At 40.4% G+C, this 13,240-nt stretch overlaps 1 protein-coding gene across 5 annotated transcripts in view; it reads left to right on the top strand.

Annotated features, from left to right (window-relative positions):
• MAGI3 (membrane associated guanylate kinase, WW and PDZ domain containing 3) overlaps nucleotides 1-13,240 on the top strand; it is a 506,679-nt gene that overhangs the window by 383,800 nt on the left and 109,639 nt on the right. For 3 of the 5 annotated variants that reach the window (XM_068269718.1, XM_068269716.1, XM_068269719.1), the window contains 3 exons: nucleotides 2,250-2,855; nucleotides 9,533-9,564; nucleotides 12,516-12,678. In XM_068269718.1, the coding sequence (XP_068125819.1) occupies nucleotides 2,250-2,855; nucleotides 9,533-9,564; nucleotides 12,516-12,678 (801 nt within the window). The remainder of the gene's footprint in view (nucleotides 1-2,249; nucleotides 2,856-9,532; nucleotides 9,565-12,515; nucleotides 12,679-13,240) is intronic. The other 2 variants (XM_068269717.1, XM_068269721.1) reach the window with 1 other exon arrangement.

Raw genomic sequence — 13,240 nt, 5'->3', positions numbered from 1 at the left:
CATATGGGCCATTGAGTGCTATCATAAGTGCTAGGAAAATCGTATAGTGTGAAAATGCATAACATTCCCGTGTCCAGGCTGTCTTTCAGGCTGTTGGAGTTGTTTTGTATAGAATATAACTCCACATTGCTTTTTGCTATTATCCTAGCTAACCTATGTTTTGTTTTCTAGTGGACTGATTGAGCTTTCTCTTGATACCATATATTAACTGTGCTTCATTTAACATTTTGTTCTTTAAAGAAATGGAGAAAAATGTACCATAATTATTAACTCTTAGACTGCCGCGGAGATCTATAGATGTTCTGTGTTTTTGCATCCATATGCCACAGATGCCTAAAGGTTTTTTAGTACTACTTCCTGACTACTACGGGCATTTGTTTTGCCACTGGTAAAGAATATGTAAAAGAAGACTGATTTTTTTTTTCTAAAATGCATTTTCAGCTTGTCTAGAATATTGGGGTACCAACTATAAGTGTTTTTTATTTCAGTGGATTTTTATGACTTGTTTCCTTTGTGGACAGACAGCGCTGTGTGTACACTATCTTGGCAAAATGCAATTACTGAGAAGATAGGTCAAAATAAGAAAGGGATGTGTAGTGATTTATGTGTAACTGTAGCACTGAGTGGAAAACCTTTTATGGCCCTTTGCTCTGCTGTCACACGGAGATAAGGGAGCAGCACCACATGGATGCATTTTCCTGTACAATCACAATCCCTGGGATTGGATCTCACAGCATTCATATGCCACTTCATTGGCTCTTAGTTCTGCTCTGGGTTCCTGTTGTTCTCTCCCATTACTGTAATAGGATGGGGAAGGATCGCTAGCAACCATAGTGCCAAGTTACAAAGAGACAACTGTAACTGAGCTGCAATTCCTAAGCAAGAACTCAGTGTCTGTACAGAGCTTAGATGTTAGCCGGTTTACAAAACTGAAAAAAATTTGAAGATTGCTTATCATGTGATGTGAACTTTCTCTCCTTTATTTGCTCACAGATTACTTTACTGGGAGGTTATGTGATAATTTGTCCTGTAGCTGACACTTATTTCAGTTAGGTGCAAATATGCATTTAAAAGACTTCAGAGCAGTTTTGCAGTGTAATATTCATTTTTATTTATTTTATTTTTTTGAGGGAAAAAAACATTTTGGGTATCATCCCACTTTAAAGAGAACCCGAGGTGGGTTTGAAGAATATTATCTGCATACAGAGGCTGGATCTGCCTATACAGCCCAGCCTCTGTTGCTATCCCAAACCCCCCTAAGGTCCCCCTGCACTCTGCAATCCCTCATAAATCACAGCCACGCTGCTGACAAACAGCTTGTCAGAGCTGGCTGTGTTTATCTCTATAGTGTCAGTCTGCTGCTCTCCCCGCCTCCTGCAGAACTCCGGTCCCCGCCTGAATCCCTTCCCTCCCTGCTGATTGGAGGGAAGGGACAGGGGCAGGGACCGGAGCTATGCAGGAGGCGGGGGAGCAGCTGAGACTGACACTACAGATGTAAACACAGCGTCATAGCAATGTTGTGATTTATGAGGGATTGCAGAGTGCAGGGGGACCTTAGTGGGGTTTGGGATAGCAACAGAGGCTGGGCTGTATAGGCAGATCCAGCCTCTGTATGCAGATAACATTCTTTAAACACACCTCGGGTTCTCTTTAAAGTTTCTTATAGATAAGTCACCATTCACTTCAATACCATAAATTACATATTAAAAAAAGTCACATGTACCATTGATCACTTTCATAAGACAAAACAATAAAAATGTTAAAGGATCTTAAAGAATATCTGTAAGAAACTAATGTCCAGCGCTGCTTAATATGTTGGCGCTTTATAAATACAATAAATAAATAAGAAAAATAACCCACCATGGAGGATACTTACTTTGGAAGGAAGAAACCTCTGATTCCTAATGAGGGTTTCCCCATCCTCCCAAGCCTTAGGTATCCTGCCCTGGCTCCCCCAAAGCCGGTAGTGCCTGCAATATTCACCTTTCCTGGCTCCAGCACAGGTGCAGTAGAGGCTTTCCGATCTGGCTCAGGCAGAAATAGCTGAGCCTGATTAGGTCCGCTCTACTGTGCAAGCCCAACCTATCCTCAGCCTAAAACAAGTAATTCTCCTTTTAAGGTTAGGTCACAGTTACTGTGATGTCTTAGATTGTGCATTTACATGACTTGTTGTTAAAGTTGTTTTTTTTTCAGTCACTGATAGTATTGATTAAATTACTTTACAATCCTTTGTTTTTTCTGTTCTCCAGGCGATGTGATTGTAGATATAAATGGGACGTGTGTTCTTGGTCATACTCATGCAGAGGTTGTCCAAATGTTCCAGCTTATTCCCATCAACCAGTATGTGAATATGACTCTATGTCGGGGCTACCCTCTTCCTGAAGACAGCGATGACCCTGCAACTGATAATGTTAATACTACTCCACCAGTTATAAATGGACAATTAACTACTCAAGGTGAAAATATGGGAAGCCAGGATTTAAAGTCTGGAATTATTTTGGATCAAAACGGAAAACCTGGCCAGGTTTTAGTTAATGGCCGGCTAAATGGACCTTCACTGGATTTGCAGGATCAGAGGACCTCTATGGCATCTTCAGGAACATCCCAACCTGAGCTGGTGACCATTCCTTTGCTGAAAGGTCCCAAAGGATTTGGGTTTGCCATTGCTGATAGTACAATGGGTCAGAAAGTTAAAATGATCTTGGATAGCCAATGGTGTCCTGGACTCCAGAAAGGAGACGTTATAAAGGAAATATGTCATCAGAATGTGCAGGGCCTGACACATGTACAAGTTGTGGAAGTCTTGAAACAATTTCCTGTGGGAGCCGAAGTACCATTACTTGTCTTAAGAGGAGGTCAGTAATATAGTGTAACAGGTTATTATTCATGTTTAAAAAACATGAGCATAAAACTGGAAATATAGAGGTAACATTTTTCAAAACCGGTGCAAGGAACATTGTAGCAAAGTAGGTGCCTAAGTGGAGTAGTTGCTCACAGTGACCAGTCAGGACATCTGCTCTATTTTTGCAGCAGATCTGTGCCAGTTTTTCTTCCACTCGCTTTGATATATCTGCCCCGTCGTGTTAATAAAATCATAGCAAGCACAATTGGAGAAAAACTATAGGAAAAGAGGAGCAGTTTGCGCAGAATAACTAATCATTCATTTCCCCATCTGTCTAGTTTTACTACAATTTCCCTACAATTTTCTTTGCATGGGTTTTGACAGATTTACCTCAGACAGAAAGAGCCTCTGTACTCTTTGCATAACTAATGGATATATTCTCATTTAAACACAGAGCATCAAACATTATACAAGAACTAGTGTTTGATGAATGAGAATATCCCACCGGATTTAGTATGTAGCCTAAAATGGTAATGTACAGCGTTTTGAACAGATGTTATGTTGGGTAAAAACTGAATGTCAAATTAATCAGTAGTGCCATAGATATTACATTTTTGAAATTACCTGCAGTTTGTTTTTGTTTTTTTTCTTTTAAAGAAATACAAATTTGCATTTGTAGTAACCTAATTCTGCCTTTTGAGAAGTGACATTCTATTAGCCTGAAACTGCATTGCCCCATTATTTATTAGCATTTTATTCCAATCTTTAACCCCTATCAAGTTGAAAGGGATACCTTCAATAATGTGTCTATTGCTGGACTGAGCTAGGTTCTTCTAACACAATTCTTCTCCTGTTAATAGCTCATTGTTGAAATGTAGTTTTGTTTGCAGTCCAGCTATAACTACAAACACATTTGAAATGTGGCAGTAAAAATGGATCTATGTGTTTATAGGTCCACGATATTGAGGAATGGAGCAGGAGGGGAAGTTTACTTTGAAAAATGCAAACTCGCTTACCCAAATCAAGTTTTATCACAGGATCTGTCACGTCCTCTTTACTGCTGCTGCAGTGTGTGTTTGTGGTGTCTCTCTCCCTTGTGCCTTGCGTCACCTGATTGACAAGTGCCTTGGTCACCCTCACTCCTCCCATACGATCAGTCACCTGTCTTGAATTGGAACACCTGTCTTGAATTGGAAGGTGGAAGTGAAAGAACAGTCTAAAGGTGGCCACACACCATACAATTAAAAGATCCAATTTTACATCAATTCAATAAATATGATCGGTTATACTGATCGGTTATTCATTCAAGAAATCTGAAATTTTCCGTTTTTATTTGATAAAAGAAGATTGGGAGTGTTAGATTTTTCTGATTAATTTATATGAAAATTGAATGGTGTAGGGTAGAATGACAATTTCTTGATGTACAAACCCATGCAATGTTTTTCTGAATTGCAATAATTTAAATAAAAAACTGTAAAGCGTGACAGCAGTTATCACGTGATCAGCTGTGCGCAGTGCTTATCACGCAAACAGCATTAGTTCACATGATAAGTGAAGGTTATTGCGTGATCACGTGCGCTTTCCGCGTGAAACTCGCAAGTGATCGCGCGATAACCTTCGCTTATCATGCATTCACGTGCGCTTTTCACGTAAAACGTGCATGTGATCGCGCAATAACCTTCACTGATCACTACGGCTGTTAAGCACTGCGCGCAGCCGATCGCGTGATAACTGCTGTGATAGCAGCTATCATGCTTTACAGAATCAAGCCCAATATGCTAAAAAACTGAAGCCTTTTCACAATGCACTGCTATGGAGAAAAAAAAACACATTAAAACGCATTAGGTATAAAAGGGCCCTAACAGTCCAGGCTGTTTTCCAGTGTGATGCACATGACGACACACCATAACCAGACAGACCTCATTACAAGTAACAGAAAGGGGAAGCAGTTTGGGGACAGTAAGGCTGCCTTCTTGCGTCCAACTCATTTGTACAGTTCTAATTATCAAATTAAACAGTTCATATGATCAGCATCTATTGGCAGCAAGCACAGATGCTTCCCACCACCTGGGCCCTGGGCAGCAGTTTTTATCTGTCTAACCAGAAAGAGGTTAGGCACCCACTTGTGGGGAGGTGGGGGGGGGGTAAGGTTAGTTGCTTTCCAGGGGGTAGTTAAGGTTAGTTGCCAATGGGGGTGGAGTTAAGGCACCACCAGGGGGGGGGAGTGTTCTGTGTAAGAGTAGGGAGAGGTTAGGTCATAGAAAAGTATGGGTAAATATTACCAATATTTTACTATATGAATGAAGTAGTAAAATAATGGTAAATTAACCCATATTTTATCACTTTTCCTGGTGCCAATTTTACTAAATGCAAAAATAGGTTACAGTGGGGAATAGTACAATATCTGCATTAGAAACAATATTTTACAGCATTTCCTGGCACTTAGTTCACTAAACAGTAAATTTAATAACGCCTGTTTCTGACGCCCTTTTTATTTGCATGTATAATTGAAATCTATAGCCTGTGTACATCCTCTAATCCCTGCCAGGGTATATATTTCAATTACTCGCTGCCAGGCTCATTGCTGTAGCGCGACTGCATTCCGCTTGCTTCAGCTGTCTGACAGTAGAGGTCCGTACACTGGTCAGGAGCCAATTTCTTTGGCTTCTGACCCAGTGACTACCGTGAGCCAATCACAGTGATCACAGCTAGAAAAAAAAGATTGACTGGGCGAATTGATCATTTTCAACATGATTGATTTCGGGCATGTCGTAAAATCGATTCGACCCATCAATCTGACGGAAATTGCAGTGTTTGTACCTATTATAAGTGCACAGAGCCTGCTGGTACTGAAAGGGTTAAGCACAATACTGCCGTGTGTTGACACAAATTGGACATTGCACTCTGTGAATTGGTTGTGATTGCAGATATGCAGACACCTGCTGAGACTTGATTTGTGATACGCAGTGTAGGCAGTTCTCTTGCGCACAACTTAGGCAAGCCATAAATATATACAAGGCTCTTCAGTATAGGCAATTCTCTTGCGCACAATAATTTAGGCAAGCCATAAACATATACAAGGCTCTTCAGTGTAGGTAATTCTGCTGTGCACTTAGGCAGGCCATAGACATATATGAGGCTTTTCAGTGTAGGGTGTTCTGTTGTGCACAACAGCGTGGGCAGAATATAGACATATGAGGCTGGATAGACTGTCTGACTACCCACAGGGCAGGCTGTGATCCAGCAGCTCAACAGGCTGACTTGATCAGCTCTGCCAAGTACAGGTAGTCCCCGGTTAACGAATGATATAGGGACTGTAGGTTTGTTCTTAACCTGAATCCGTTCTTAAGCCAGAACTTTGTGTCATCTCTGTCCCCTGTACCTGCTTTATGCCCCCCCCTTCCCCTGTGCCTCCAGTGTTTCCCTCCGTGTCACCTCAGTCACCTGTACCTGCTTATACAAGTTTAAAAGGCATTTTTTCTTTGATTTTTTTTAAAAATCGATTTTCTAAAAAAACTGCAAGTGTAATTTGAAAAAACTTTTTTTGACTTGTTCCCATGGAAACACAAAATCCATGCCGTTCGTATTGGCGGGTCATTCATAAGTCGGGCGTTCGTAAGTCGGGGACTACCTGTATCTTTAGGTTGTGCTATAGGCAGAGGGAGTGCAAAGGAGACATAATAATGTCAGGGCGCACAACGATTTTCCTTTCTTTGCAATGATGTCCTTTCCAGCTTAAACCACAGTGATAAGGTTATCATCCAATCTAGTCAAGCAAGTTATCTGCCATCTCACATTAAGACTTGGTACTCCATGTAGGTTTATGCAGCAGCTTAAACTGGTGTTCCGGTGCTTGTGTGTGTGATTGCATTGCAATCTGTTGCATTTTGCAAACATTGGCATACTGATCTATCCATCTCCAGCCACTGAGTGGCAGCCACACATAGGGTTGTGCACTAGATTCAGTGGCCCACACAGAAATGAATGCAGTGCTCAGAACTGCTTATGCAAGTCTCTTTGCTGGTGGGACACCTTTTGGCCACATGTTCATCATCTACCGGGAAAGCTGCACAAGTATTTGGTATGCAGCTGCCCTTCCTGAGTACAAAACCTAAATAAACATTAAATACTAGGTATATACATTGTTTCCTTGATCACTTTTTTGCTGGCTGCTGTGTCCCATTAAAATTGTTAGTTTTTATTTCTTTTCATTCAAATTGGTGAAATAACATGTACACACAGTTGATTTTGAATTAACATAATGCAGTGTTCAGGCTGTGCAGCAAATTTTACCTGGCTGATTAAGCTAGTCATTAAAACAATGGCTCCGTCATTAGCTAAATGACCAGTGTTTGCAATTTCAAGATGATAGAGTATACGGAAATGCAGAAGGAAAGGCTGCTATTATCAGACAATTGCACGATTCAGAATGTAAATGAGCAGCTTTCTCACTTACTCTTCATAAGCAGCTGGAATCCATATAGCTGTGCACTAGATGAGTTGTGCAGATAAAATCCCATTGCAGTATGGATATGGTTAATAGCAATTACATTGACTCCATTTCTATTCTATACTAATTAGCTTATACTGGCGCATAATATGGTTCCTGATAGCTGCCAGTTAAAGATGCCTTTCTGTGTCTTCTGTAATGGCTCAGACACTGCCCTTTTAAGAGCTGTTTTATTCCCAGTGATTGAATCCGAGTGGCCTTATCAAGGCTCATTCATGTGTTACATTCATTGACTTAATTGACTTCGCGTCTGCAAAATGCGAAAAAATTTAATGTTATGAAACTGGAAGCCAGGATTAGGATAGACTGTTATGTGCAACAATTCAGCTCCATTTGTTTGGTTTTTGTAATCCTCTGCAACCGAGCAGGAAAGCATTTATATCATTAATGGCAATCAATTCTAATTCTATATGGTGTTTAATTAGCATCATGAAGAAAGAGCAGCCATTCTATTATTATTTAGGAATGTGTATAAACACATTGCGGAATGGCAATCTAGTATGAATATTTATTTTCTGATGCCAAAACATTTAACGTGCCTCTCTGGTTCTTAAACATTTTATAGCACAGTAGCAATCAACGTATGTGAGACAGTGCCCAGTAGTATTTACCATGATAATTTTGGGGTTGTCAGGCGCCAAAAGGCCAGAAGTATGGTGGGGTTGTTCGTAGGTTGTTGACACTATTACTGGGGGGAAAAAATAGAAGACACGTCTTATTGTCTAATATATTTCAGTGAAAGATTAGGTTGGTTTGAGAAGCTCTCAGTCTGTAGTTTTGGATTAAATCTTATATAATAATCCCTCTGTCCCTGCGTCCCTTTGTGTCTGTACCAGCTGTCTGGCACACATGAGAGGCACGCAGGCAAGCTTGGAGCAGCGCCCGTGCACACTTCGGTTTGTGTTCGTGCATGTTTTGCGGGGAGGGAGAGATGTCCTGGCCATGCGTGCGTGCATTGAACAGGGCTGTGCACAGTTGCCTAGCGTCTCTTATTAAACGGGCGGGATTTTTCACTGGTTCATTATAGAATACATACATCAGTTATATATAGAAGGCATCACATATTCACCTTTAGAGATTTCCAACTTTGCCACATATTACTAGTTCAAAAAGGCTTGGAGGGAGTCCAGATATTGAATAGAAAACTGGAAAAAATGCTCGTGGATCCAGGTTGAATTCGATGGATGGATGTATTTTTTTTCAACCCAAATAACTATGTAACTAAAATACTAATATATATATTGCTGTAGCATAAGGATCAAAAATGTAATACAGATAACATAATAGGTGGATTAATCTTATCTGAAGGATAACGCAAGAGAAATGGGAAAGTTGTATACAAGATATGTAAAAACAGTGGTCTCAAGATTGTCAGGAGCTTGAATTGGGTTCTCTGACTAATTGGTAACCAGTGAAAGTGCTCAGCAAAGAGGAGTTGCAGTTGAGGAGGAGTGAGAAGAGAGTTCCTTTATTATAAAGAGAAGATAAATTACAGACCATAATATTGAATATGTGGCTTAAAGTAAACTTTTGTCTATTAAATAAATCAAGGATTTTAAAGCTGAGCTTGGGCAATAAACTAATATTAATCTGTAGTAGAGAAACAAATTGCCCAGGGCCCATATTCACTTTTTCTCCTCCGTTTTCTCCTAGGCGATATTTTCTTAACTTTTCAATAAAATGCCTTTTAATCCACCATCAAGCAAGAAAATACTCAAATATTTTTGATAGTTTATTTTCACCTATTTTTTTGGAACTTTTTTAATTGCAAAGTGCTAAAAATTATTTTAAATACAAAATGAAAAACTATCTCCTAGGAGATAACTCAGAGGAAAAAGTTAAATGCATATGAGCCCAGGTGATATGTCATCAGCATAGTAAAGGGAGGAGGACAAGGAACCATTAGCTGCCTTACTTGGTAGGTGAGTACTATTTCTTTCCTTCCTGTTAGATAATTTTAGTATTAGCACACATAATTCTGGTGTTTGTGGCTAGTTTTAATAATGGCCCGACCTTTCTCTCTTCCAAGCTTTATAAATTGTCTATTGTTTGCTGCTGTGGATAGATTGCATACTGACAGCTGAAACTCTTTAATGTACAGATTACTACATGCATCCTGTAGGGTCTTATCTTAGTCTGTGCAATGTATAAAATGTGTGTGTTTTCCCCTTTACTTGCAGGTCCTCCATCGCCAATGAAAATTGCAAAAGTGGTGAGTATCTATCAAGAGGATTACGAGGTTCAACCTAGAGTAATGACATGTCATCTGCTACTTGTTCTGTGAGAAAGTCCCTAAAATAAATTGCAACATGGAGAGAAAGCAGTGCATTTAGCACACAGCTCCAGCTCTTAAGAAATGGCACTTTTTTCTGTTGGGAATTTTTGCTATAGTCTGATGAGCAGCTGTGTCAAGAAATCCAAATATATTGCTGAGTTTGTATCATGCAAAGCATCTTAACTTATATCACATTGCTTTTATGTTTATAATCAAAGCATAGCAGAGATGTGTGTATGGCCTGGTGCACACCAAAAACCGCTAGCAGATCCGCAAAATGCTAGCAGATTTTGAAACGCTTTTTCTTATTTTTCTGTAGCGTTTCACCTAGCATTTTGCGGTTTTGGGTAGCGTTTTTGGGGTAGTAGATTTTTATATATAGTTACAGTAAAGCTGTTACTGAACAGCTTCTGTAACAAAACCGCTCTGAACTGCCGTTTTTCAGAGCGGTTTGCGTTTTTCCTATACTTTACCTTGGAAGCAGAAACGCCTCCGCAATCCAAAATCTGCAGCAGCCTGGGAGTATGTGTTTCAGCAAAACGCCTCCCGCTCTGGTGTGCACCAGCCCATTGAAATACATTACCCAATCGTTTCCACATCCGCAAGTGGATCGCAAAACGCTGCCGAACCGCTCTGGTGTGCACTAGGCCTTATTGCTCATCGGGTGGAAGTATTGAAAGCATGAAAAGGTTTTCTGGTAGATGTGATGGAACACATTTCATGAATGGGTGACAGTCATTTTAAGATTTCTGGGAGGCAACATCATGCCACTTCTTTTGTGTATCCTTTTTTGTAATTAGTAATAGGATAGATGTAACGTGGCATAAAGAATCAGTGCAAAAGGTTATCATTCCAGGAAATGTAATTCTTTTATTTACACCTTCATCTGCCATGGCCATGAGGAGATCTGCAGCCTTGTGCACTTCACACTTCTACGTGATATTGTACAGAGGCTTTTATTATTAGTTTGTCATCCGTTTATTTTCATTCTGACATCAGCTTAAGTAAAGTTTTCATTACTCGGTGGTGGGGATGCGGTAAGAGTACCACACTGCCGCGGAGTGAAAGGGCCCTCAGGGTCTGTAGCTAAAAGTAATTGAGACAGAGGATCAGCAGGACAGCCAGGCAACTGGTATTGTGTAAAAGAAAATAAATATGGCAGCCTTTATATCCCTCTCATTATAGTTGTCCTTTTTGTCAAACATTCATCTTTATAAAAAATGTTGTATAGCGTATGCTTATTGCTTCTGCATTGCATGCCAGTGGTTTGCTAAATCTCTTAGAAGTTTAGATCTGGGAACATTTGTACTAATAATAAATAAGGTAATACATACCTTAATGTTGCTCTTGTTATACCTTAAATGCTATTAGTGGTTTAATTATGTGTGTCCTTTTTTGTACATAAAACGTTTGAGACAGATGGTTGTATCCTGCATCTGCATGTCTTTTGGCATAACACTTTGCTTTTACACACCAATTTAAAGGGACCCTGAAGAGACATGTAATATGAGATAAACATGTATGTACATTTGAAAATCATACAGTAAAACCTTGGATTGAGATTAACTTGGTTTAAGAGCGCTTTGTAATACAAGCAAAATTTGTTATGAAATTTGGACTTGATAGACAAGCAAAAACAAGTATACATCTGCCACATAATCACAACTGAGCCAATAGTTCTTCTCCCTTTGGCTCTGCAGGATTGTACTTAATCTGAGTGTAGAGACTGGGCAAAGTCACATTTCCATGAAATACTCCAAAGTAACTATCATTGGATACATTCCTTGTTAAAGTCACACAAAAAAAGGTTGGGATGAGCCAACAGATGGCAATGATTCTATAGTAAGTTTACATTTTTATTTGATATTATTTTACTGTAACTCAGGGGTTCTCAAACTGGGTGCCGCGGCACCCCGGTGCGTCTCAAGCACCTCCCAGGGGTGCCTTGGCATTCATCCTCATCCTCTGTGCATTGCCATCAGGTAATGCAACCACATATTGATATACAATGTGGCTGCATAAACTTTAAGTTAACCTTTGTGTTTAAGTTGGACATCAGAGGATAATTAAGGAAATGTTTGTCCTGCTACTGGGGGTTACTTACAATCTGGAGTAGGTGCTGCCTAACAAGGGTTATAGCAGCATTTTGGTAGTTGTTGTTGCCAAGGGGTGCCTTGAAAAAATTTCAAAGCCATCAAGGGCGCCCTCACCCAAGAAAGTGTGAGAACCACTGCTGTAACTGTTTATGGATTGTGGAATGAATCAAGTGGGTTTCCGTGAATTCCTATGGGGAAATTCGCTTTGATATAAATACCTTTGATATATATACCTGTAACGCGTAAAAATGTACTTGTTGATGTCTGCAATAGCTTCCTACACCAGCAGGGATGCGTAAAAACGTACGCATGGCGGCCGGCCGACTCCCAGTCGGCAAAAACGAAACTAGCTGGCAGCGGGGGACCATGAGTGACTGCGAGGGCACAGGATGACTGCAAGGGGGCTGGTAGATGCCCCAGGTAAGTAAAACTCATTTTTTTTACAGTTAAGGTTCCCTTTAAGACAGTCTTAACATTAAACCTAGACCTTTAAAACGTGTCTACACGGAGCGATGTGACTTATCAATCGAGCCGCTGAGGCGGCAGAGGCAATCCGGCGGCTAATAGAGCCGTGTAGACGGGGCATTAGAATCAAAATACTACTATAGGAGTTTAGGAAAGTCCTGTTTAGGATAGGACTAAAGATACAATTGTTTATCTCATTCATTAATTTTCACTTCAGGTTTTCTTTAACATCAGTGTGTACGTGATGCAGTGTGTTTACGTAAGATGCTCCTCTTCTCAGTAGTTGGTATTGTACATTGTACTGCACACTTCTTTTTTTCTTTCCAGAAGACCGACAAACCAGATCTTGCTGGTAGTCTTGAAGCAATTGGTACAAGTGAACCTCTACCACAGCCATTACCATTTCCACCAAACCTTGCACGATCTAATTCCCCAAAGCTTGACCCCTCTGAGGTATACAAGAAATCAAAGAACATATTTGAAGATAAGCGTAAGTAGTTTTTTTTTTTTTCCACATTTGTTGGTATCTGGCATTCTTGTAAACTCTGCTGTGTATCTAATTTAGTATAAATAAGCAAGCAGGCACCTGGTTACTGCAGGTTAAGACAGAGGTCCTTCACACCCTTATGTCACAATTTAAAGTGAACCTAAAGTGAGTAAACTCACTTCAGGTTAGATACTTACCTATGTAGAAGGAAGGCTCTGAACACCATAAAGCAGGGACGCCAAACCGTTCTTTCGAGGGCCAAGGTCCTCACACATTTTTGACACGGCTCAAATTTATTGATGGGTCTGAATCAGGTAGAACACCTTCCTCTCTTTCTCAGTCTATCCTAAACACTGGCATGAATCTGGCCCTCCAGGCCTGGAGTTCGACACCTGTGCCATAGAGTCTTCCTGGACCTTGCCCCATCTCATTGTTCCAACGTGACCGGCTGTGTCTTCTGAAGACGAGCGCATCCATGCAAGCCCAGACTTTTGCCTGTGCAATACTGGTACTCCCATCTTCAAAAGCACTCAGGGATGCAAGTACAACAAAAAGACTTCCTGAG

Source organism: Hyperolius riggenbachi, chromosome 2, assembly GCF_040937935.1.
Source record: "Hyperolius riggenbachi isolate aHypRig1 chromosome 2, aHypRig1.pri, whole genome shotgun sequence".
In the NCBI taxonomy this organism is placed as follows: Eukaryota; Metazoa; Chordata; class Amphibia; order Anura; family Hyperoliidae; genus Hyperolius; species Hyperolius riggenbachi.
This window is presented reverse-complemented; position numbering and strand designations above follow the sequence as displayed.